We start from the raw sequence: 27989 nt of genomic DNA on the forward strand, positions 1-27989 counted from the left end.
CCACTATTATATTATTATTATGATTTATAATTGACAGACAGGAATTATAAAGTCATAAACTGTTATACAGTGTTTCCGTCTCTTTTCTCTTTTTTTTTTTTTTTTTCATTATAACTATTGTAATTTTCTCGTTAATTGACAATCATGGAATATTCATAGAAATAATGATTTTTTCACGTGTCGTTTGTAATTTACAATTTTTTTTTCTTTTCTACGGAATCGAACATTAAAAATAAATCACTAATAATCATCATTTACACGTATTTATCAAATTTGAAGGTCAAGAGATCTGTGTCAAATATATTATAAAGAACAACGTAGTCGGTGCTACTTAAAGATTACTCTTCGTACGAAGGTAAATCGAAAGTATGAGATATGATAATAAATTCTCGTACTATAAAATAACTGTACAATTGTAATTGAACCGTTCGATTTTCATATTATTTTTATGAAAAACTTAATAAAAATTGACGTTTCTATATAAATAATCATCTTTTACATGATTATAAGAATTATCGATTTTCTTTAAAAATACTTTTACGCCATTCTATATAAAATAATATTTTAGCTAAATAATTCTACTTTAGAATGGTGATTTTGAAATCAATATAATGTAATTTCTTTTTCTATTGCTATTTATAAAGGTAGAATAATGTAATAATAATAGGTAGATAAGATAATCAACTATTCAAACTAGCAAAGAAATTCGATATTCAACACTTTTAAAATATTAAAGTACAATTTCATAAAAGTTCTGGTTCATATTCCCAGAATTATCTATCTATTCTTTTCTTTTAATTTTAAATAAACGGTTTCCATACTTTCAATCTACTTCGAACAGGAAATTGTCTTTCTTCCAGTTACCACAAATTACACCGCATCTTGTATTATCAATTACACAGTAATCAAACGTAAAATAAAATGTGGAATAAAGGATAAGGGGAGAGGATGGCGCGTTCACGCACAAAATCTTAGTCTTACAGAAAAACGGAGAACAATGAGATGGAATTTGTAAAAAGTCACAATCAAAAAAAGTCGACAAGTAATGTGTACATTAATTTATGTAATATTCCACTCTTTCCGTAATATACACGCCAAGACAAGATTGAAACCAAAAACCTCGCCCACCTCGCGGATATAAATTAACGCGTGCAAGTCGAGCACGTCTGAAACAATACAATCAGGAGAGAAACATAAGGATCGTAAACTCGGTAACAATTCTCGTTTTTTTTTCTCGGTATACCACACCAGCGTGCGCGTGATACATCGACAATGTATGTACAATGTATGTTACACAACGGATCTCTATTATTCGATCACACACAACACGTGTCCTTTCGAGCTTACAACAGGTAATACAGGCGTGTGTACGATCTGGAACATGGGGGAAAAAAAAAAAAAAAAAAAAGAAAAGAAAAAGAAAAGAAAACGAAACATATCATATACTCGTAATGAAAATAATAATCATCCCTAAAAACGTGTCATCATCATCCGATCCCCGGTGTGATTACAATACGCTCTCGCTCTTTCGTTCGAAATCGATGGAAAATAATTTACGGAACCGCGTCTTCGGCAAAATCTATATTCTACAAATACAATGTAAACGGAGGAAGGTATCGTATTCGTCTGTCTGTGTACGTGTACATGTATGTTATCTGTGTGTATCGTTTTCTTAATTCGCGTCGAAATCTGATAGGTGACCAAAAAAATAGATCTCACAGATATACTTCCATATTGATGTTCATACTCTTCATATATGTGTGCGTTCCTCTATACGCGTGTGTGCGTGCGTGTGTTTCGTGTGTATAAGTGTACACGTGTGTCGAAAGGACAGGAAAACGAATTCAGTCGTAACAGCTAGCATTTTTTTTTTTTTGTTTTCCATAGCACATACATTCATTATACGTAGATTGTTCATAGCTTAATGTGTGGTTCCTCTATCCTCTTTTTTTTTTTTTTATTTTTGGTTTATAGCAACGGCAAATACACTAGAGCTTTATTATTATTATTATTATTTTTCTTTTCTTCTCTGGTCAGATTAACAAATGTAATCGCGATTCCAATCTGCCGCCGATACGTCGATCGTGCTCGCGCGCCGGATGCCGAGCACGAACGACTGAGCCCATGTATCGTTGGCAGGTTGTCGGGATCCATTTTGTTCGAAACGGGAGGCCAAGGTCCGATCATCCGGGAAACGGCCGGTCTCCCGTTGAAGGGAAAATTTTGCTTGCTGCTTTGGCGAAATGTTTCTTTTTTTTTCTTTTTCTTTTTTTTTTTCCGCGCGATCGGATACCTCGTTTGAGAAGACACTCGGGGGGGAGGAAGGATAGGGGGGGAGGGGGAGAAGGGAGGAAAGATTCTACAAAGTAGCTAAAGAGATGCAGGAGCGTATTTCTACAAGCGTCTCGTCTCGTAAAACGCAAAAATTAAAAGACCCTCGCGCACATCTTCTACTCTTATTTGACACGTTTCCATACATTTTTTTTACGACGGTTCGCGCGCGAAACGCATCGTCGGATTTCGGTCGACTTTTTTTTTTTTTTTAACTCTCGATCGATCGGAACGCACGCGACACGTTTTTTTTTTATTCTCCTCTTTTCTTTCTATTTTGTTTCCTTGTTTCCCCCCTTTTTTTTTCTGTTTCGTTTCCCCCCAAAAATCGGTATAACTCTTAAACAGGGACGATCGTTCATCTAGAATGTCCGGCATGTAACAAACAGCACCTGGTTTCTATCTTTCTCTGACGCTCAGAATAACGATTTGTTTGTTTTGTATCTTGTTTTTTTTCTTTTTCTTTTTTTTGTCTTTTTTTTCTTATTGTTACCATTTTTACTCCTACATTTACAGTATTATGTACAACTGTTTGGCACCGGAATTGTCTCTTAATCGAATTGATGCCAACTAAGGGTCCAATATGAACACGATCCACGACGTACGTATTATAATCGGAACGATGCGTACGATCACTTCGTTCCCGAATCGAATCAGCCGCTCTTTGAAAATCACTTTCTCTCTTCGTGTATACGAATCGTTGCCGAAAATCACGACGATTCCTATAGACGGCCTTCCCGATCCTATTACGTGCCTCGCGTTTTTCTTTTTTTTTTTCTTCTTCTTTTTCTTCTTTTTCTTCTTCTTCTTCTCTTCTATCACCAGAGAATCAACCCTGCATATCGAGAGGTGTCCAAACAGCGTTGAAAGTGTTAGCACGTTAGAAGTTCCTTCTTTTTTTGTTTTGGCATAGTTTAGAAATGTACATGTGTGTCCATCTTTGCTTATCGCAACCACGTTTCAGTGGAATGTGTTTGCCTACCACCTGTGGCTCTGGCAAAATTGATTCTTTCGATTGGACAGAGAACATTTTTACCAGAGCCGCGAAAGTGAGAACGTTGCCAAGTCGCCACCGACCTTTCTTCCCATTCATTTACCGACGAATTTTTCGTATGAAATATTTTGTTACAACCACGAAAATCCCATCGAATGGTTCAAAGATCGTGTCATCGAGACGAGTTGGCAAAACGTTCAGCCGCCAATTTAAAAAAAACCCTACCGGAAACGCGTTACATTTAACTATTTTTTTTTTTTTTATTCCGGATTAATTTTTCTTTTGTTTTCCACGCTCTCTTTTCCATCCTCCTCGTTCATCATTCATCCCTCTTTCTCCTCTCTCTCTCTCTTCTCCCTCTTTTCGATTTTATTTTATTATCTCGTTTATTCTATAATATGAAATAACTGACTGCCACTGGTATTTGTTTCTTTTTGTTTTTTTTTTTTTTTTTTTTTCTTATAAATTCCAGACTGCCCAGCAGTCAGACGCACAACAGTTATCACAACTTAAAACTGTAATACTAATACATTACTCTTTTGTAAATATATTAATATTTATAATCATAAATATTTTATGTATATATATATATATATTTATATTTTTTTTAATATATATATATTATATTAATAGATAACAACTGATCTTGTATGTATTTCGATATTCGTGATTACGGGATTCGTATCATGATACTTACTGTGAATTAGTAAAATACCATACGAAATGTCATGTACAATTACGTTTTCACTTGTTTCGATCGCATTTCCGAGACTAAATAACGAACTATACAACGTAAATGCGCAAATATGGCTGTCAAGCGAATTAAACGGGGGAGAAACTTGTTTCAATACTGCTGCTTTTCTTGGTAACGTGATTTTTAATTATCCTATCGTGTATAACACTCCTTTCACTCTTCCTGATTCGCTTCATTTTTCTCTTTCTCTCCCTCTCTTTCTTTCTTTTTCCCTTACATACGCAGCATACATAAAATCTCTCTCTCTCTCTCTCGTTCATGCATTCGTTCGCGTTCGTTCTTCTCTCTTAATCCTCCTCTCTCTTTTGTTTTATCGTTTTACTAAAAAAATATCGATCAAAGCTACGTACAATGCTACAATTAATGATTATTAACATTTAAAAATGAGATCTAGTTGTTTTCATCCTAGCAACTCGGAAAAAGGACATTAAAGATTACTTGTTGAGTTTATAATGAAGTGTCCACTGTAGACGAGCGTTTGTCCTGGTTGTCCTCTTTTTTTCTTTTTTTTTTTTTTTTTTTTTTCCCCTCCATTTCTCCATTCCTGGATTCTTTAGCGGTCACGGAGAGCTTCGTGTGTAGTAAAGTAAATCATAGATTCGCACTTTTCTTCTTTATTTTATTTCCTAAAGGAGCTCCCGCTTGCGTTTTTTTTTTTTTTTTTTTTTATTTATCATCAAAGAGAATTGTACTCACTTGTGTATGTATATGCAGTGTACAGTTATGGTATTACTATTCGTGTGTATGATCCTTTTCTTTCTCGCCCTTTTTTTTTTTTTTTCTTTTCTGTTCTTTGTGCTTACTAGAAATAATAAGTTCGTACAGCGCGTGACCGTGGTCAAACAGACGAATTTCGAGGCCGATTTCGTTTGTTGCGTGTTGTGCTACAACCGTGCCACTTATGCGTGCAAATACGTGATAATACTCGTGTCGTGACATCCATCCGCTTGCACGGGACTCTATATTCGGACACTCAGAAGAGTTCAGGCTCCGGATCGTTCGAGGCTGCTGCCTGAAGCGCCAGCTGCATGCTGGACTCTGTGTTACGCCGTTTCATTTTACCCTTGGTCTTCTTCAGCATCGTGGCCTAAGAAGGGACAGGATCACAAGGAGCGCGCACAAAGGAGCAAATACAGATTGCAATGTCAATGCCAAGTGACCAAAGTGAAACGACACGCGGATCGGTTAACACAGCCAGAACACTCGCCAAGGATAACACAGAGAGAGAGAAAAATAAATAAATGCATTGATCGAATACTAAAAGTATGCAGGATAGAAATCACGCTATTATTGAGAAAACTGGGAAAATTTAGATGGATCAAACGATAATATATATATATACGAATCCTTGGAAAAAAAAGTTCTCGAAGTTGAAGGGTTTAAGTAAGATGACAACGTGTTCTGAACTTTCAAATCGATCGCGTCCGAGTATTACCGAATTGACCCGATGTCGACTCGGTTCCTGAAACTAGTACGAGAACACGAATCCGATCTTGCACGAATTTTTCCGAGTTGATCGTTTCAGAATCCTGCACGCTTCTAGCTAATACGATAGAATTCTATTTATCTGGATCCATAGAGGAATGAAGATAACGTTTGTATCTACAATTTTTTTCTGAAATGGTATAACGTTCAATAATTAAAAAAAGTTAGTCATTTTAAACCGCCAAATATGCGAATTTAACGTAATAGATAATTAAGAGTCCATCGTTTTACTGGTAAAAAAATATTTTCAAAAAATAAACAATTTCTTACGATTTATTCTAAATTTCAAAGAATGAAATTCAGATAAATAGATTTTCCACGACAAGAATGAAACGAAGGATCGATTAACGTTCGAAGGATCGATGCTATTCCCTGGATATTGAAATTTTGAAATCATGAAATAGAATTTATACGAATTTTATAGTGACAATTTCAGAATTCGTTAAATACAACAAAAGTAAAAATTTGAAAATCTATTTAATTATCTTGAATATTAAGAAATAAGATCCTTCGAGAATTAATTTCTGAAGCTGGAAAACATCATTTGAGAAAATAGGCATAATAATTAAACCATTTAGTGTTGTGAAAATGTAGGTTTTATAAAATTATCAGAATATATTTATATTTTCTTTTCATTTTGTTTCAAAATACAGAATGATTGTCACTGCTTATTATACAATATTTGTAAAATATTGACAAAAATTTCTCGAACCTTCAATTTTTCACAACACTGTTTTACGACAAGCTTGAATTGCGCTGAGCGTTTAAATATGATCATAACATGATAAATTCTCGGACAAAAATTTAAAATTTAGTAATATCAAATCTTTAGTTTAACATTTTTAAAAATATGAAGTTCACGCGACATCTTTTTAAAAATTATCATCTCGAGCATAAAACGATTTTTCAACGGCGGAGGAAAAAATCACAAGCAAAATCACTCAAAATTTTAAATCATTCAAAAATGCTGGAAAACGATTAGCTTCGGGTTATCACTTCGTCGAATATATCCAAAATTAAATATCCAAATAATCTTACGTTCAATCAAATACGTATTAACATCTCGCGAATGTTTCATCGAGACTCGAAGACCTTGGAAGAAGCGGGTCTTCCTCGAAACCAGAAAGCCTTGAGGTTGTCCAAAAATTTATCGATCGTTCATATACATCGACAATATTGGCACAAAGAGCTACATGCGGCGGAAACATCGAATGGAATTTTACTACACAGGGGAGTACATGTACGTGTATGTGTAAGTATGTATATATGTATGTGCGCGCGTGTGTGTGTGCGTGTGTGTATGCGTTCTCTCTCGTATCGATCGCACCGAAACTCCCCTGTACCGTAACGAATATCACGATACGAGGTGGAGTCTAGGCGGAAATCGAACAATTTCGTGTCTGATTCGATCGATTTTTTTTTTTTTTTTTTTTTTTTATAGGAGCGCGGAAACTGCGGCTTCTAGCTTTTGTTGCTACACTCGTCCGTGCTCTTGCCCCCCACCCCATTAGCGGGTGGAATCGAAGGTTCGGTATTCCGACGCTTGATCTTATTTTTCTTCAACATGGTTGCCTGGAGCGAACAAAGGAACAAGGAGACATTAGTTTTGTGTGCGATTAAGGGAGGGGGATGCATGCGCTGATCGGACACCGGCGGTTGGATCACGCTCTTATGGTGTCTGCGTAGAGCGCTCATGGCAAGTTAGATCTAGCAAATAGTGCAAGTAAAGATGCAAGATCCTGCGGGAAGTCAACGTGCGACAAAGAGATAGGTAACCACATCGTACTATACGAAATTCAACAGAGTGGATTTTTTTAAAAATATCGACGATTTAGTCGATAATAAAGCTGGCAACAAGTCTAATAACACGAATCATGTAGCAATATGATCTTTCGTAAGGTGTAAATATATTGTTCAAATAATTGAAAATTCATAAAATTCCTTTCTTTCTTCCAATTTTGCAAAAGACTTGACGATTAATTGATATACGTATAAATGTGATATTTAGAATGGCATTTGGAGCAGAAGTTTGGTAATTTTAATCATATCTTTTAATTTATAAAAATTTAAAATGTTAAAAAAAATGTTAAGATAAGTAGAATACTTATGAGATAGATTTGAACTTTGAGAAAATGTTATGGCCTGATATATACGTATATTTGAAGAGAGAACAAATAATTCATAGTTTTATTTCACGATAAAAAGTGATTATTATTTCTCGTGTAGGTGTTTCTAAATGTCAAATCAAAAAAAAAAAAAAAAAAAAAAATAGAAGTTGTATCTCAATTTTCTCTAAATCGAAAGATACATATTTTATTTATATGAATCGGTGAGCAAAATATGTTTGAAAACACATTTTTTATGAAAAGAATCGTGTAAGAAGATCGAAACGCTTTCTTTTTCTTTTTTAAATTTAATTAAATCCACTCTGTTTGTTTATTTCGATAGAATTATGGGGTCATTTTGAATATCTATGAGAAGATTACCGTCAGTGCTGATTTCAAAACTACGATATCCCCCGGACTCTGGATCCATGGCTCTCCGTCTACTTGTACTGGTATGTCGGAGTACAAATGAATTTTTATATGTCCACCCTGTGGAAATGTTCGAGAACAATTTTTTTTTTTAATTTTTTTTAATTATTTATTATTTAAATTCTATATATTCAAGATAAAATAGATGAACAAAAACTTACCTGTGCTATCCTCATCGCTGTACGGAGACCGGATTGAATTTGTCCGAGATGCATAACACCTGTGACTCCGACCACTTCCAACATTCCATCCCCGTGATTTGGTGTTTGAAAGTGGTCTTCCTTGATGTCTGGTCCCCAGGGATTTGCCCCAGAACCCCAACTAAATTATTTAAAGAACAAAATTTTAATCAACAAATTCGCAACTATGATACAATATCGAATGTTAACTACCTTAAAATGTTTAGAATAATTATCCCTTCGACTTGAGGTAATTCGACGAGTCTCCCATCCACTTCCAGTCGTATTTCCTTGTGCAAATCTTTGCACGGTTTCCGTTTTACCATTTTTCGTAAACCCATGGTTACATACACCCCTTTGTTACGCAATCTGCTTTTAAATTTGTTCGGATTTTCTTCTCTGGCGTTGTGGAAGTCTAAACAAAGATCGGCATCGAGGCCAATACCGAAGTAATTGTTCATCACCAATATTTGCGTATTGTCTTCGCTAGGTGCACCAGCTCCTAGTGATATTTATCGTTGTTAAATCCTTATTATCGGTTAAATTCGATAAAACTCGACTCGTCGCAACATACCTCCCGCATTAGTGGACGATTGCTTGTCCTCCTTCTCTTCCGTGTGACACACCACTGTCCACCTGTCCAGCATGGATTTCTCGGCGTCGATCACGTCTCGAAGCAAATTCAAGGGATCCTCGTCGCCCGTGTAACCGGAACCCCAGCACAGAACACGGGCAAGATCGTTCCCTGTGCCAAGAGGAACAATGGCGCAAGCAGGCGAGGAACACTCGCTATCCTGGCCCACGTTATCCAAACACTGCAACACCCATCCTATTGTCCCGTCGCCACCGCAAACCAAGATTTTGTAATCCTTTATGTGACGGAAAACGTAGAGACTGTAATGTAACCGTAAATAAATCGTGTAAATCATCGTTATGCATCGTTGACGACGATCGAACAATGACGGTCGTATAGTAACAAAAATATAACTTTTTACACACCCAGGAAGCGGGCCTCCATTATCGAGATCGAACACCTGATACGGATTTAAAAGTTTTCGAAAGCTGGAGATCAATTGAAGCCCTTGACAACCGCCAGATTTCACGTTCACGAAGACGAGCAAAGGTTGCACGCCTGGAGGCACCATGCTTGGCTCGATACTTGGTAACAGCATAACTATTACCGGAGAAATATGAAAATGGCATTTTGTAACATTTTTCGAAGTGAAATAATCGGAGAATTGTTGTGAAGGATCGTTGTGTAAACGTACCTAAAAGATGTTTGTCCTCGTATTTTGATTCTCTTAACGTGTACAACGCTGTGACAGCCTTGTTCGAGTCCTCGTAAATGATCACCATCGAGCCATACTCGTAGTATATCGGACCAATAGATGAGAATTTATTTTCTACAAATAATCACCAGTTATATACGCATGCATTACCGATCATTATTATATCGTTTTATTCGTATCGTTCACCTTTGCCTAAGAATTCGGTCAACATGTTTTCGTAACTCCTTTCGGAGAGATTTGGCGGCAAATTTCCCACGAACAAAGCTAAATTGGGTCCATGGGGATCCTGTTTCAGCTGAAGGTAAAAACGCATCAATTCCATTTGCCTGATCGAATCTTTGCCAAGCTGCTTCACGATTTCCCACGGCTTCTCGTCGCGACACAAAACTCTTTCGGTGACTGGGGAAATTCCATATTTACTTTATATATATTACGTTGTAATATATAAGAAGAAGTTTATATTTCATTCCTAGTCGAGATGGAATGAATTAAAAAATGAATTTACCACCATGATCCAGAAGAATCTCGCTGCATCTGTAATCTTCCGATTTAAAATTTTGCAAACCGAACTTTTGAAGCGCTTCTTCGATCAGATCAGCGATCGTTGTTGCCTCTGTGACAGGTACTATACAGAACGACTCTGACACCTGTAATTTGCCCGGATACACGCGTACCTCTCCGCTTTCGCTATCCCTGAAATTGCGAAATCAAAATTTCGTTTGTTCAACTTTCTCAACTTCTGTTCACCGATTATGTCGAAAACGTTATAAAGTTTGTTTGAATCGGAACTTACTTGAACCGTAAGAAGACAGCCGGACGTTTGCCCTCTTTTCGATTCAAGTTTAGAACCGGATTTGGATCGCATAATTCGGTCTCATCCGTGGCGTACACATCGGTGAGGTAAAAGTTGCCTGAATTGATAGATAAATTTCAATATAATTTAAATGTAAACATAAAATTTTCGTAAATAATTGATAAAGATATCGAACACGAAAAATTAAATTTCAAACGATCGTATCGAACCTTAATTATGATCTTTCTGTGTGGATCATAATATTACGAGTACACAGTTCGAGTAGCATAAAGCACAAATTTATTTACTTTGAATGTATTTTTAACTATTCGTTCAATAATTAGATCAAATATATTCAAACGCGTTTAATTAAAAGAAAGCAAATATATATTTTTATCTGTTCACAGTTTAAAATTAATGGAATTCCATCTTGTTTTAATTGAGTTCGCATAGAAAGAGAGAGAGAGAGAGAGAGAGAGAGAGAGAGAGAGAGAGAGAGAGAGATGTAGCATGAAACGAAGAACAATTCCATTGATACAAAACTATTCAGTATGCAGTTGTCAGTTTGATCTTTACGTAGGAGTAAAATATAATGGTCAACTGTTTTGTTACTGTGGGCGTATAGATACATCCGACAGATTGAGTTCACGTAAATGCTATTGACGAAACCTATACGTATGCGTGCAAATTTATTTCTAAAAAGACTAAGTCCTCCTTAGCGTTTCAATTCTTACCGTTATTAAGCGTTATTCCATTCGCCCAAATCTAAATAAATAAATTTCTAACTAAACAACGATGAAAAAAAAAGAAAAAGAAACAATAATTACAAAACTATCCACAAACTGTCTACACACATTTACAAATATTACAAATTTAATCTTTGTTCAAACACGTGACAATCGACCACGCTGCGATCTAAAATTGAACATGAAACAACAGATGGCAACACGTACTAGGATCTTTCGTGATGTGAAATGCACGAAGCGCCGACGTCAGGACTTGTTCAGTGGTGGCTTGCCGGGGCACCGTGATCACGCGAAATATTCGCCTTCTCAGGGAATTGTTGCCGTCGTACACCTTGATCATCTCTGCGGGCAGGGAAAACGAGATCGATGAACAGATCGAACATGGACGGTCAACCGCGTGAAATATATTGAAATACCTTCGTCACCTCTTTCTTTGTCTTCTTTCTCCTTTGGAGAACGCGGATCACGACCATGCGCGCTACCCGGTCCTGACTCGCCATTGTCACGATACCTTGCATCCCCGCTGCTGAACTCTTCCGATATGCTTCGTGCTGGAAAACAAACCGTGAATCGTTCTTGTAGTTCTCAGGATCGCCCGAGGTACTGAAATTTCCATTTTATATATAATAGCCATCGTACAGCGCATCGTGATATTACTTATATACGTATGTATATATAAGGTGTAAGATAAATGCATCGTATTGTTTCTTTGTACGTACTACCATTTGAAAAAAAGAAAGAAAAAAGATGCAAGATATATGTATATATATATATTATAATACTTGCTTGGCAATCATTACTCAGATAACATTAATGGTGTAATAATGGAAAGCATCTATAGAAAATATAGCTATGACACTTTCAAAATTGGGGTTCAAAGTTGTTCTTTTTTTTTACGTAAGGGAATTCGTAAGTACGGAGATATGAATGGATCAAACGTGTCATCCGGATTGGACCGATTTGCATCGGATGTGATATACACTACAATAATATATTGTTATTATTGAAGCGCTAGTATACGGAACTAAATCAATTTGATATCGACACATAGTGGTTTGGATTATATAATATCGGTTAAGATCAACAATGTAAGATATTCTGAAACTTTGGTACATAATTTTGCGAAATGATATACGATTATCATTCGCATTAAGACACTGTGATAAATTAATTAGATAAAAATGTTAAACTTTTTTTTTTCTAAAATATTTTCTACTATTAATCGAATTATTTAAAATAAAGAAATATGGAGATACACATGTTACAATTAATATTTAAATCGAAACATAAAAATTAATAATTTATACTATTATATGCACCAAATATTTCAGACGCTTCTACGAGATGCATTGTTCGATGAGATAATACTACAATGATGGCACATACCGATATGATATGTACTAAGATCGTAAGAGAAGGAAGATAGTGACGGAAAGATCTACAAGGTGTTACATATACTGCGCTACAACGTTACGTAATGTCGTACTTAAAACAATTTTCGTTCACTTAAAAAATTCGAAGTATAATAAAGTGACACCTCTTACCATCGGGCACGATGGGTTTGCAGAACACACATGATAGGAAGATTTATTTTCACAGTAGCATTCTTGCAACTTCATTTTCACCGCATAGTGGTGTGACAAGCGTCACGGTAACTCATCATAGCATCCAGCGGCCTGAGTGTGACAGTACATGCACCGAGAAGCAACACATACGCACATGCTATAAACGTAAAATGTTATAACGAAATAACAAACATTCATAGAGAGACAATCAACGTGACACGCGAGGTGCGATTTTTCTTTTTAATTTCTTATAAGAGATTGCGTCCCTAGCGTAAATCGGCACGGGATCTTACGTATCGAAGGTAATATTTCTATTGAAATGTTTTTAAAACATTATTGAAATATTGAACTTATCAAGGGAGGATTAATTTTAAAGAAATTTTTTTCAAACTTTGTAGAGAACATTTTGTTGGTTTTATCGTTATTTCTCTTCCCCCCCTCCTTTTTTTTTGCAAGTTATTATTCCATTAGCAGTAGGTAGGATGGCAGATGTATTGATTAATAAGCTAAGTGAAAATTATGTCTCAGAAGGGTTAACTTTGAGTTGTTTAATTTTACTGTGCATTGATCCGTAAAATGGAATTAAAGTTGACAGAGTTATATCTATAATGATAAATCGTGTTAAATTTATAAAACGTGCTCGAATATTTTAAATCAGTTTATTCTCCATTCGGTGTTCTAACGAGCAAATTTTTAATCTATTCATTGTGCGTCATTGTAATATATATGTATATTCCTTAAAAAATCAACATTTTTAGTCAAACAACATGTTTTTAATATTTGCACGCCAGAGACAAGAGATTTTTTTTTTAAATATAAACACGAAGATTTATTCACTTTAAAATATTGATTAATAGTATAAATAAATAATGTTGTCCATGAAAAAATCTTGAAGGGGGAAAAAAAAAAACGATGAAATAAAAATTTTGAAGATTTTATTTTTTGCAAGATTAAATGGATTAGAGATATTGTAATTGTTATTATTTTTTTAAATATTGAAAAAAACACTCATCTATGGCGTTGTCCCAATTTACGATACTTGTGAAACAAATTTTTTATTTTTATAATGACGTAAGACGAATGAATTGAAATACTTGAGGTAGATTAGATAGATATCTAATAATAATGTTCGTTATATTCAGTAAAAAATTCATTGTACTTTGGTATTTGATTTATAAGCGAATGTTCTTACGTCATTTTAAGCATAACAAGTTCATACAATAAAAGCAAGCGCATTTTTTGCAGTGCCTCGAATTAATACTTTAAACAAGGTTTTAAAAAAGCAGCATTATAAAATATAAATATCGTATTATATCGTAAAATTAAACCGTGTTGTTAACCTCTTCGGTACTGCATTGATAAAAATTGGCACACGAAAGTTCTATCAAAATCAAAAAGTGTAAAAATTAAAAACAATACTACCAAATAAATTTGGAAAAAGGAATTGAAAGTTTTATGAAAATTTCAAGATAAATTTCAATAAATTATATTTTTACGCAGTATATTATATTGAGAGAGCATCTCTCATCCGATCATTAATCGAGCGACATTGTTTATCACTTAAACTTGATACAACCGGACCTTGAAAAAATTCGGATCGCGTGAACTAATGGTTTAAAGCGATTCTCGAACTATCGACACGTTAACGAGGAAAAAGGTCAGAACCAACCTAAGATGTAAAGCGTCGAAATTAAAGTAAAAAGCGCATTTACCTTTTTTTTTTTAAAAAAAACAAAAATGTCAAATAGCATGATATTAAACGTTCAGTTTCCTTTCATCAAGAAGATTTAAAATCGAAATTAGAAGAAATTTTATATTAAAACTATACTCAAAGAGATTCTTTCATAAGAGATTGACCCGTAAAATTATATTTCAATTTCGTTTTAGTTTTAAAACGTATAATAATAATAATAAAAAACGAAAAAAAAAAAAGAAAAAAGAAAAAAAAAATGCTTTAACACAATCTTTTTGCGTCACATTATACCCCAGTTTCACTAGATCTGAGCATAGACTTAGCTTAAATATACATTCGATATAACTTCTACGTTTTCCATACTATTTTCGTAGAATGTCAGATTATTCAGCTGAAATAACATCTTTTTAGCTCCATGAATGAAACAAAAATCACATCTATTGCTTGGCCATTAATATCTCAATCTTCTGCTAGTACCGAAAAGGCGAAGGTAAAAAAATAAAAAATGGAAACACTTCAATGGCAACAACTTTTCTATTTTCTATTTTCTTTTTCGACCATCAAAGAGTCGAGAAAAAGGAATGAAAAAAATAAATAAACAGCGACAGACGCGAAAAGAGAAAAAGTTAAAAAGCGAGATATGTATATATATAGAGAGAGAGAAAGACAGAGAAAGAGCGAGGAAAAGAGAAAGAGTTATTGAAAAGAAGTGTAGAAAGAGAAGAAAAACACGATTAAGAGAAAAATTAAGCTGAAACGAAGTGTGTACAAAGAACAGTTAATCGCTAAGGCAAATTCGATTTTCGCCCGGTTTCCGACTCGCGCTAACATCTCAACATCGATTATGCTCACACAGATGAATGTCAGATGATGGATAATATTCTAGATACCTCGAACATAAGGAGGGGAAGCATGACATTTTCCATGGCAGCTACGTGGCAAAACTAGTGAAAGGCGCCTCAAAGCTTCGGCTAGACGGCCTGCAGCCCCAATTTGTTCACTCTCAGCGAAATCGAATTGCTCTCCGATGTTATCTTCAAATAGAAGCAAACGGTAGACCGAGTTTTTTTATACGGTTACCATTACACAAGTCTCTGATCTCTACACAATTTTCTTTTCTTTTCTTTTCTTTTTTTTTCTTTTTTTTTTTTTTCTCTCTTTCGACCTCTTGGATACAAAAACACATGAATAATGGCCGGTGACTGCGATTTAATCGTGCATAATTGATATTCAACGTTCCTCGATTAACGTGATACAAATCAATGTAATGTAAATTGATATATTTTCAAAAATATTGTAGTTAGCTTGTTTTTTTCTTATTTTATACTTTCTTTGTGATCCTTAATACACTTACACATCCTTTTGCACAATTGAATTAAATTGTAAATAACATCATTGGAATATATCAAATTAATTTAATTATAATAATTTTAGAAAGGAATTTTCTTACTTTTTTAAGAAAAAATATAAAAATTTTTCATTTATTTTAGATAAAACAATAGAAGATTATAATTATTTGTTGATTATAATAAAAATATTTGATTACTATATGTTTCATTCGAAATATGCATTCTTATGCTTATAAATATATATTTATGAATCGGTATTTCGTTATAAAAGAAAAATGTATCAATTCGTTATTCCCCTTTTGATTTGACTTTTAATCAAATAATCGACAAACGTGAAATTGGCATGTCAACATTTAAATCGCAAACACTCGGCGTGGCGCGTGTTACAGACCACCATAAATTGTATTTTAATCGCCATTATTTACTATTTTATTGCTATTTTATACACACAATACTCGTTGCAGATATTTTTCTAAAAGAAGCATAAAAAAAAAAAAAGAAATTAAATCAATCGATAAAATAAACTTTTAGCTCTGCGTTCGATACATAATCAATAAATTCTTATCTAATTAATTCTAATTTCACTGATGAAACTATATCGTATATATTATTTATTTACACGTTCGTTAAATCTTAAAAAACATTTTCGTACTCGTTTGTGTAAAATTTTATTTTGATATCTTAAATGTTCAACGATATTAGCAATCGGTGTAACTGTATTTGTAAAGCCACGTGAATCGATGTAATAATCGTAAATGTCATTACGTCTATTGAAAGCACATTGAGAATAGCGATTAATAACAGCGACAGCCACATAAGCTATAATGTTTCTAATATAATATATCTAGTTACTTTAATTAAATTATTTTGAATATGATCAATATCGAAAATTGTACTTTCTTTTGTATAAAAAAATATCACGATTATTAAACGTGATACATGTAATATAACGTATAAGTGAAATTCTCAATATTTTGATACTTGCATTAAAATTTTTGTAAATAATATGGATTATTGTCAAAATATCTATAATTATTTCTATCGATTTCGCTAATCCGTATGTAAAAATATGAACGATTTATAAACCTGTATGCATATTTCTCATAAATATTTTGACACTTGTTAATTTCCAGTTAATGGCAATCAACAACAATGCATAAAATAAATTTTCTATTCCTAAAATTAATAATTTCTATATATCTTTTTCGAATAAAAATACTTTCATGAAGAATTCTCGATAGAAATTTTTTATGGATTTAAAAAAAAATAAATAAATATAAAAAGAAAATAAATATTCTACGAATTTTAGTAAATTCGAATATTTATTATCTATTGTTAAATGTATTTTTTTAAAATTTGCTCGACTAATTTGAAATCTCGGATGTTTCCACGTTCTTTCGCGCGTAACAAACGGAACAACCAACAAACACCGAATCCCGTCTAAATATTTGCTCTAAATAACCTCCGCGAACTTTCGAATCGTGGTATTTCAAATTTCGCGAATCACTTATCGCGAGAGGCTGAGAGTGCGAGAAACTGGAAGACAGCTGTGGTAAATAGTTATACAAAAGACACGTATAACGCTAGAAGAGAGAAAAGAAGACAAAAACAAAAACAAAAAAAAAAAACAATATTTTCAATAAGAAATAACAATCTAGCAGGATTTTCTTATAAAAAAGATTTCCGAGTAAAAAAAAAAAGAGGAAAAAAAAAATAAGAAAACAAGAAGGAAAGAAACACAAGATAACCTCGTGACAGAAACAAGTTCGAGTGTTAAAAAACACGAATGGGGGGTTGTTGTTCTATCCAACAGATCGAACATCGCATGCTTCGAAGGAAAGAAAACACGTATATGTGTATATAATATATTATAAAAATTCGAGAGTGGTATACAAGTAGTAGTAAATATTTTTATACACGCGTATATCAATGAGTGAGTACTAAGTATCATGCAAAAGATTTGTTTCTAATCAACGATATATAATATATAATATATTATTTTATAGTAAAGTCAAAAGTCGATACGAGTAATGAAAATTATCTTATATTACTTTACTTTACAATTCTTCCCCCTCTTGTTTTTATCCCGTTCTGTTTATTATAAGATAATAAACATTATCATATACAATTATAAATTTACATATCATTAATTACACCATTCATTACATTTATATATCATATACAATTTTAAATAAATTTTGTAAAATTTGGATAAATATATTTTTCGAGTTAAAATTATATATATAATAGATGTATATATATATATATATATATATAAATAGATAACACACATCTTATATATGAGACACGTGTAGATGTAAATTATTGTTTAAAAGAAACATAGGAAATAGAATACAGTACAGTAGTGTGAGCAAAGAAATTTCTATTTTGAACACGAAAAACACGTAATCTATTCTATCTGGACGTAATATGTTATCCTGATTAAAATGTAACGTTGCTATGAGTATCATCGTTATTGTGTACCAACAATGAGTACAATGTGATCTTTGCATGACAGTGTTCTTTTCTTTAAATGGTGCATCAAGTTGCATTGACACTATGACATTTTATAGGAACTCGATAAAACGTGTGCTCGATGTATTGTGAAGATTGATCGACCATGAAATTCGTAACACTCTAATTGAGCCATTATTTGTTATCTGAGTGTAATATACTAATATCATCAATACCGTGGAACGTAACAACAGTTTAAAATTGAAATATATTCACGATTTGAATTTTTTATGATCTTTGAAATTTTAAAAAATAAATAAATAAAATCGAATCAAGTATCTTCGTTTCATAATAATTTTGTTTTCTTATTATTTTTCACTTTTTATAAACAAAAAAAATACAAAAAGATACCCTGCTCTCGCTATTCTAAAGTTCGCAACTAATTTTTTCCCTTACGACTCTTCGTTTCTTTTTTTTTTTTTTTTTCTCTCTTTGTTTTCACGTTATACACATATACGATCGATTGTCTAATAATAAAATTTCGAATAGATCGGCACAATATCGATAATTCAAGATATAATATGTATATATATATATATGTATATATATATAGACATATTTACAATACACGTATACGTGAACATAATTTCATTCCACTACTTTCGTCTATTATCCGGTCACGTGTTACACATCCTCTAATCGATATTTGAAACGTATATTTTGTACAATATAGACACTTACGGCAGGAATACTCACGCGCCAGGGCTTCTTTTCGACGTACTTGTACACCGATGATGGCCTCCATGGGAACTTCCGTGCGTGGAATGCTGACTGCATGTGGTGGTAAGTAGATTGGTTCCAAGTTCCCAAACGTGCATTCTTGCGGGATATTTTTATAACAGTAAGAGTGCAACTGTAATCGAAAAGTCATGAGGTAAGATACATACGGAAATTTGTATATAAAATAATCGCTCTTCAATTTTTACGACAAAATATCATTAAAAAAAAAAAAAAAACATTTCGTTTCGATGATAAAAATTTGCACATTTATTTAACGTTCTTCTACTTATCGATCTTTTTCTCTCTAATATACAAGGCCGCTATTTTTTAATACACAAAAAATAACGCCCATCCTTGAGTATACAAATGAATATTTCATATAGAAACTCTGCGCTCATTATTTTAACAAGAGCACTCCGAACAAGTTTGTCCGATTTCGGAACAATCGATGTTATTTTTAATTAAAACAATTAAGCATCGTTCAGCGATTTCCAAACAATTTTCAACTTTTTTCGAAAGGAGGGATAACTACGTTAATCTCAACTTCAGTACAGAATTAAAGCGTAAAAGAAATATACATATACATGTATATATATATATATTCCTCATTTATGTAGAAATATAAGATCCGTCTAGAAACTTTTAAATTGATGGAGGTGCGAAATGATAAAAAGAACGCAAGTTTAGAGAGGACGAGGGAAAACATTTACCGTCATGCCGCACCACTCGCAACGAAACCCAGAAAGGCACTCGGCAGAAAAACAATTTTTCTTGCAGACAGCGCATTTCGAACTGCTGGGAAGATTGCCTTCTCGCCAGTGATGAGTGTGGTTTACCTGCGCCAAGTCCTTCCCAGGTAAATACGTGGCGTTCTCCTTGCAATCTGCCACGGCAAAATCCTGGCACTCCGTGTGCGCGAAGTATTCGCATACTGAAAATCATAAAAATTTATCAATCATATTATCTACGTGTACTAAATCGTGGCAATCGACGTACGATACGATACGAGAGGAAAGAAAATGCAAATTTTTCGTTTACTCCTTCAGTAGTTGAATTTATAGAGTCATAAAGACGCGATGGAAGATACACCGCTATAATATTACCAGTGTTATCGATAAAGAATATAAAAGGCACTTACTTTCACAATGTATGGATAGATTATCATCGAGCCGTTTACGACAGACGTTGCAGAATTTTCTTCTATGATGTACCTGTTCGGACCAGCAGTGTGCAACTGGATTCTGTGCAACAGAACAAAACCTCTTTCATTTCTCATTCTTTTTCTTTTTTTTCTTTTTCGGTCGCACACAGAAACGCATCTTTGCCATTATATTCGATGAAAAAGAAACTACGCGAACAAAAATATTCTCCTCTTCGCGACTTTTCTTCGTTTTTGAAAGTAGCTACAGTGGAAAAAAGAAAAAAAATAACTGACTGATTTTAGAACGCGAGTCCAACGACGATCGACCTCGACTGTTTTTGTTCGAACTACTATTTTTTTTTTTTCACGGAAGAAAAGAAGAGGGAGTTGGGGCTTTATTATAAAAATAAAGTCTGTCTAAAATATCATAGCCGTGTCGCTAATGCAGAAACTGATGTTCGAAACGAAGTTCATCCTCGTTGCGAACGGAGACGAACTTTGGACGCAGCCTCTGAGTATTCTCAGAGGCGTGTAAATATAGGTCGCGGAGGGAAGAATTCACACTTCGTCTCTGGTCGCACGAAAGAGAGGAGGAACAGAAATCGTGGGTATTCTTACCTTAATGAGGCTTGCCGCGATGCTGGAGCAGGGAGAGACGACGGCCTTGAGACAGCGGTCGTGCACCACGAAGTTGCAAACTGTAACGAAAAAAAAAAGAGGGGAGAAATTGAGAGATTTGTAATTTAATAGCGTGCAGGTTAAGTTAAGAACGAGCCACGATTTTCTTCCATTCCTTTTTTTTTTTCTCTTTTTCTTTTCTTATCTGGGATAACGAAAAGAGGGAGAACTGTTTTCTTGAGAAAAATTCTTCTTTCTTCTGACAGATTGATGAAATGTTTTTCGTCAACATTGGACAAATACTTCACTTGTAAGTTTTTTTTAAATTGATTTAACCTATATTATTATAATTATAGAGAGATATTTTATCAAATTGCCAGGGGACATTGCAATGCCAAGGTAGAAGAGATGATTGTAAAATGGAACTGTGACATTTTGGTGATATTTTGAAAATCGAAAATAGGCACAATGGATAGACAAAATGAACGTCACCAATTTACAGTGGCTAATGTAAAACAAATAATTAAAGTTTGCTAGAATTTAAATCATTGGGTGGTTGCCAATGCATTTGATACATTTTGAACAAATACCATTCAATAACTTCTACATATGCCTATTGTTTCAAATATAATTTTATTACGTACTGTTGGAAACAAGGATATTTCTAGCTGTTATATAAAAATGCAAAGAATCATTTCTTATCGATTAAAAATTCACGGTATAAAATATTATCATTGATTTTATACAAAATTATTGTCGTAGAGTACGGTTTAATTTCACGTGAAATAACCAAAAGCAAAAGCAGAAGCAAAATTTGGACGAGATGGATTTGACCTATTGGTGAAATCTAAGTCTGGCTCATCGCCCATACGAGGTTGATATCCATTACATAATCTGGCGGAGACAAATTTTCGAGCATTGGAAATAAAACATTGATAATAATAATAGATATAATCGGTTGATTAATTAATTTATCCTAGTAATAGATCCTAACGCGATCTAATCTAAATCTAAATCCATCGAAAATTTTTTTCACGAAAATAAAAAAAAAATATTCAATTTCATAGAATAGAAAGAGCGAATATTTATTTCGAAGATTAAGGATTATTTCGAAGACTAAAACGGAGAGATTGAATCAAAGAAAATCATTGAAGAAAATTTATGCAGCGTTCATTAATTTAGCTGCAGCGTAAGGAATATCTCATTTTGAACCCTTGAATCAGAGCGTGAAATTCTGCAACACTTTTAAACCTAAGCGGGGACTAAGCGGGTAAATATATTAAGCAGTTAAATGTCGGTGAACAAAATTTCCAGGGCGTCGCATAAAAGCAATGATTAATTATTACTCGATTAATTTTCCAACTAGTTTTTGCGTCAAGCTAGAAATATTTAACAAAAGATACACATATTAATTTTAGAAATCGGACATATTGTGCAAATAAAAAATGAGAAAAGAATTCCAATAAATATGGGAAATGATAAATGTTGATAAATGATAATAACAATAAATCACGTGTACGATATAATTATGATTTAATTGCCTATCTCCTCTCTTTTTTTTTTTTTTTTTTTTTTAATAATCTTCCCTTTTCTTAATAATATTTAAGGACGAGGAAAAAAAATTTATTCGATAATTTATGTCACACCTCTACACCGACGAATAAACATTTTTATAAATCAAAATTTCATTGATCAAAATCTTGGACGTTATATTAAATTTATCGTCGGTTTTACTTTACTGTTATTTCTGACGCGATATCGATTTATTGACTCTTAACATGTTATTTACGAACCCTTTGGTTTCCACTAATATTAATAGCAGATATGAGTATGCAAAACCTTTTAGAACATGTATCGGACCGCATCGATATTCCATTAAACGTACTATTACACGAAGCTGATCGGGAAATGTAATTTTATAATAAGGACACGTTGCTTCGGTATAAAATACTGTGCTTCCATTATCGTTCAAGTTTGCAAATTGTCGAAGAATCATGTAGGGGAAAGTTTCATATAATTACGCTGAGGATTAGCTAATACGTAGATACCTGAAGATGCATGATTAATTAAAATATGGTTTAGAATCAGGAAAGGAAATTTCTTTATTCAATTCGTACATTATTTTTGTTTTAATGAATTCGCAAAAGTGAGGGGAGAAAAAGTAGTAAAAATGAAAGATTCTATAATAGCAATCATACAGTTGTTCAAATTTCAATAATTTTACTCGAATAATTGTCCGTCCCGTGTTTCAACACTCAAACACCATTCAATCGCAGCGTGTCTAGTATCAATTCTTATTTCAATTCGTTGCATCGTAACGTTTCCACTCAATTGTGAGGTTTACGATCTGTTTGTTGCCTTCTCTCGACAATAACGAGCCCTCAAACGCATTCAGGAAGTATGTCTAAATGCATGCACTTTTCATAACGCAACGCTTGTTCAGAGAGCGAAAATATAAGGGCAACAAATATCAATATGGTCTTTTATATCATATATTCATCACGGAGTAACAATTGTAATATATTATTACACATTTAAAGAACTTTGTTTTTAAATAAATCTATGCGACTTATTAAAGGGATTACTTCTAATTAATTTAAAAAAAAAAGAAAAAAAAACATCGCACGTATCCCATTACATATCATTTTGTGAAAAAAATCCTCCTTTTTCCTGGAAATTTGCAAAGCTTAACCTTGAATTCGAGTTATTTTTAAGTGATCATCTTAATGTAAAGAACATTATCGCATCAAATGTTCGCTCGAAAAAGCTACTGGACTAACTGGAAACTAACGTAACGCTGGAGAAAAAAAAAAAAAATAACATCATGGAATATTAATCTTATCGATTTTTTTTAAGTAAATCGATAAAACAAGATTAATTTTATTTTGTTAACATTCGTCGCGCACAGGTAAAAAACGACGTGACGAGGTGTAACGTGTAACAGGGTCCCAATGGTGTACGCTATATTTCCGGTTTGCTAAAAATAAAGCCAGCCTTGAAGAACTGTTCTGTTATTCCACGGTTTTTTTCATAAGTTTTTTTTCTTTTTTTTTTTTTTTTTTCATAAATTTCTTTTCACCGCACTGCGAGGTGAACGACTATTAATAAGTTGAACGACATTGCCCGAAATTCTCGAATCTCGGGCTATTCATCTTAGAAACAGCTCTCTGAATCAACGGGACGAAAAATAAATTTATCGAGATGCTGTGTTCAAAATATTCAAAATTCGTGTTGACGCATCACACAACTTTATACACGAGTGTATGTCGACATTACAATTCGAAATATAAAGAAGAATTTATGAATTAAATTCTAGGTATATTCTAAAAAGGATAAGTAGTTCGTTGAAATTTTCTTGTTTCCTTAATACCTATTGATACATTATAATACGCGATCGATTAATCTTTAGCGTTTCCTTAATCAAACCAACGAGAGAGAATCAACGTTTCGAACGTTTCGATTAATATCAAAATCGAAGGCGGAATTAATTCTACATTTCAACGTATATTCGATTCCCGATGTTTTTACAATCAAACGAAGAAATCCAGATCCTGCTACATTTCTAACAACGACCTCGAGAGATCTATCGTGATCCGTGGAATACTCGATCGATCGAAAATCCCACGAAAGCTAAAATTAAAGATATCGGGTCCAAAGTATTCCGAATATTCGAGTATAACGCACCGATCACGCACATCTCTTTCGAGAAATCAGATTTCTCTTTTTAACGTATCGCTGTTTTCTTATCTTTTTATATTATTTAACACACTTCGATCGTAGAAGAAAAAAAAAAAAGAAAAGAACAAGAAAAAAGGACGAAGGATGAATTTGGAAACATTGGAAGAAAAATAAATACATCGTTGATCAACAAGGATGAACAATTTTCCGCGGAACAATACCGTTTGATGTCCATGCGTATTCTAAGAATCAAAAATCTCGATGGCGTTGGCGCATCGAGCAGAAATGCGTCGATGTAGATATATATACACGTTTTAAATATTCCTGATCGACGATTTCTAAACGCAAACAAGCGAGTCACTGTGTCTTGTTTTAAAAGCGATATTCCTGATTGATCCGATCTCATCTCATCTTGAATTCCGTTTCTGCTTGCGCTCTTCCTAATTGCCCGCGGTAATACCGACCATTGCACCGTTCTGTACTCTGTGTTATCGCTTCGACTCGATGCTTGTTGATACGTTGAAATGTTTCCCTGTTGAACACACTGTTCTTCGAGAAGAGTGATGACTGTCGAGTGTCTGGGCCTCTCGAGAGTCGAGGATACTTGTATTTAACGCATTTGCTGTTGATTGGGAGAATGTTTTATCATATCTATGCGCGTATTGATACGCAAAATTATTTTTAGAAATAGAAAGAAGGGAACAATAGATAGAAATATTACAATTCAAACGTATAAAAAGTCTTTTCATTTCTTTACGTTATTAAATTTTTGAAGGATATTTTCAATATCGAGAAATTAATACGACTTAATAAAACTCGTTGCGTTAATCAATATGTATCCTCGACGTTTAAAAAAATGACCTTCATAATCAGTTATCAACATTTAAATTAATTATGTTCACGGAAAATCCATAGCTCTGGAAAAATATCTATCGCACTTGATTGGACATCGCTCTTCAACAACAAATGCAGCTGTCATCCATTCTGTTCAAAATTATTCGACATCGCTCGTACCCTTAATATTCATGAATCAAATTCATCGTTTGATCAAACGAATAAAAAAACCGATACGAAAGTTGCAAAGTGTCCGCGGATGCTTACGGAGGCCTCCGCTCCTCAACGAGCTCTTTCTTTCGCGCACACCCTCACACCCCTCGACCCGAGCTAACTCTCTCGCCGTGTACTCCTTCCTCCTGCTCTCTCTCCAGAGTCTATCAGCTATCCCACACCACCCCCCACGATCAATGCTTGTGAAAAGGCTCGATGCGCGCGCCCTCGCCTTCCTTCCATCTCGATTTTTCCTTAACCGAGTCGTGCTGTTGCTCTCGAATTTCCACCACGGAAGAAAAACAAAACAATTCTTTGCAAAATCTTGCAAAGAACGTATCCGTCTGTTTTTCTTTTCTTTTTTTCTTTTTTTTCTTTTTTTTTCTTTTTTTTTTTTTTTTTCCTTTCTGCAAAGGAAAACGACAGGATCGAAAACGACAAACAATTCGAATTCTCGCTATTGTGCTCCTTCTCCCGTTCTCTCTTAGTCCTGTGCTGCAAGGGGTAAACACTCGAATGGGAGTGTGCGCAAATCGTGACGGGGTGGGAAATGTGGCGCCCCGTTATCAGCTCCAAAGATGGTGGGTTTGCGAGAATCGTGCACGAGGAAACAATTATGGATTTTCATGGAAATTTGTTGCTCGTTGTCTATGAGAGATGAACGACGTTTAGGAGAAGTCCGTGGAGAATTTGGAACGATTCGATGAATGAGTATCTGTGCGAGCGTTCATACCTCGGGATCTAGATGCTCGATGATATCGAGCAAAAAATATTTGAATGCCACGTTGAAAAAGTAGGGCACAGGCTGAGCACTTTTTAGATGAATTTTAAAGTTGAACTTTTGAAATTTGAAGTCATCGAACAACTTTTAAAATTCACGAATATCTGAAGTTTACATAGATTACAAGATGCTAATATCAATTTCAATACAAATCGATTAGAAATATAATGGAAATTATACTTGTTCTTTTTTTTTTTTTTTTAAGTCAGTTTAAATCAGTTTCTACCTGTTAAAAAACCTTTCAATTAAGTACAAAGTTGAAAGTTATTTTAAGAGGCAACGTATCCATAGTCTACGAGTCGTGTACAATCATAGGGGGAATGAAAATTCCAAATTGGGAATTCGATTAAAAGTTGCAAGGAATTAGGAAGCAACGGTCTTCTCTGGATGAACATACCACCCTCTGTACGTACGATGAATGGGCACTTGCCATTCATCATTCTTGGAGGTCAGCCAGCTTCAACTTTGCACGCCGACCAAGGTTTCGGAGCCCGTGAAAAGGCGGGACGAGCATACTTCGGCGGCAACGCGCCGCGTATTCGATTTCGTTACCGAACGCGCTCATTATCGATCGGTCCTCTGCCTTGCGGTTTCTCCGTGAAAAACTTACCCCGACACTGGTCACAAACTTCTATATATATATATATATATATATATATATATACACCACTTAATCCCCTCGATATAACCCCATCCTTCCAACCTACCTCTCCTCTCGACCGATTTTTTCATGTTCCAATAAACCTCGTCCGGAAAATCACTTTCCATTTCACCTACATTCGAATATATATTCCAAGAAAACTCGATACATCGTTTATAAAGTGATCGATGCGCAAGTGTGCGCACCGTCCAACTATCAATCCAAAATACATCCCAATATCTCGTAATAAACGTAATTAAACTCCTAGCTTAACGAGTTTCACCTACCACTCTATCCATCCCGCAATGTATGCGATGCGTAATCGGATGAAAAAAGCGATAATAAACAAGGAATTGGGGTAGGTTTCGAGAGAGAGAGAGAGAGAGATAAAGAGAGGGAGGGAGAGAGAGAGAGAGAGAGAGAGATGGACGGACGGGCAGGAGCTCACCTTCGCAGATGTACCCCTGCTGTATGAGGCCCCACAGCATGTCGGTGCAGCTATGGCAGTACGTCGGCTTGTGAAACGTCTTCTTGCTGAAGCTGTGCCCATGGCTGGCTGGAGTCTCAGCCGAGACCGACGCCATGTTCCCCGTTCCACCGCGGCACCGCTCACGCCAGATTTTCACCGTGAAGCTACACAGGGCGCGCCGCGCGTCGATGACAACATAATTACACGGCAGCCACTACGTGATCTCGAAACCGTACGCGTACATAATTGCGTTGCTGCAGCTGCACCCGCGGCTGGCCGCTCGGGTCCCTCGCGTCGTACCGTCGTCCTCGTCGTCGCGTAACGTGCCTAACGCGCATTATTCCCCGAAGCTGCGCCCCCAAAACCGACCGACCGACCGGCACGGCACCGTGTACGCGGCCCTGTACAAGGGATTTCGTTTGATCGTGCACCAGTCAGCAGTCACCACTGTTTCGCGGCTGACCATCACCGTCATCGGCCGCTGCTACTGCCGCCTCCGCCTCCGCCGGGAGCTTCACTCGCGGTACGACGACGATGCGGGTGTCGCGTTCGCGCATCCGAGCCACGGAGCGGGCGCCGAGTGGCCGCACTGACATCAGCCCCTTCGTCACCACCGTCGTGCAGTGACGGAATCATGCACAGGCCAGCTGGGTTCTCGCGCGAGGGTGC

At 34.9% G+C, this 27989-nt stretch overlaps 1 protein-coding gene and 1 long non-coding RNA gene across 5 annotated transcripts; one reads left to right on the top strand and one right to left on the bottom strand.

The window, feature by feature from the left end:
• Window positions 1–1043: 1043 nt before the first annotated feature.
• On the bottom strand, window positions 1044–27836 carry LOC100865102 (diacylglycerol kinase theta). Of its 4 annotated transcripts, none has more exons than XM_086903923.1 (18): window positions 27300–27812; window positions 20706–20785; window positions 20085–20187; window positions 19657–19877; window positions 18908–19079; window positions 15254–15397; window positions 11522–11656; window positions 11313–11447; window positions 10360–10477; window positions 10072–10259; window positions 9753–9965; window positions 9546–9680; window positions 9277–9451; window positions 8852–9171; window positions 8491–8779; window positions 8260–8419; window positions 8051–8158; window positions 1044–1166 (listed from the first exon to the last, which is right to left on the bottom strand). In XM_086903923.1, exons 1-18 carry the CDS (start codon window positions 27433–27435, stop codon window positions 1143–1145), a joined length of 2856 nt encoding a protein of 951 aa, XP_086760049.1. In that variant the 5' UTR covers window positions 27436–27812; the 3' UTR covers window positions 1044–1142. The 4 variants fall into 4 exon arrangements, with proteins under 4 accessions (XP_086760049.1, XP_086760047.1, XP_086760048.1 ...); XM_086903921.1 differs by lacking the exon at window positions 1044–1166 and adding an exon at window positions 4903–5166; XM_086903922.1 differs by lacking the exon at window positions 1044–1166 and adding an exon at window positions 6156–7136.
• Window positions 19764–22063, top strand: LOC147658266 (uncharacterized). Its single transcript, XR_015290865.1, has 2 exons — window positions 19764–21015; window positions 21086–22063. It is a non-coding gene; the product is annotated as an uncharacterized LOC147658266 (long non-coding RNA).
• Window positions 27837–27989: the final 153 nt, after the last annotated feature.

Source organism: Apis florea, unplaced genomic scaffold (genome assembly GCF_048593485.1).
Source record: "Apis florea isolate Af1SG1 unplaced genomic scaffold, ASM4859348v1 contig_2293_pilon, whole genome shotgun sequence".
Lineage (NCBI taxonomy): Eukaryota > Metazoa > Arthropoda > Insecta > Hymenoptera > Apidae > Apis > Apis florea.

Coding starts and splice junctions, on each gene's coding strand:
- LOC100865102 (XM_086903921.1), bottom strand. CDS start 27,435: ATGGCGTCGGTCTCGGCTGAGACTCCAGCCAGCCATGGGCACAGCTTC. Junction 20,786..27,299: donor GCAGGGGTACATCTGCGAAG/GTGAGCTCCTGC, acceptor TTTTCGTTACAG/TTTGCAACTTCGTGGTGCAC. Junction 20,188..20,705: donor TCGCGGCAAGCCTCATTAAG/GTAAGAATACCC, acceptor TCTGTTGCACAG/AATCCAGTTGCACACTGCTG.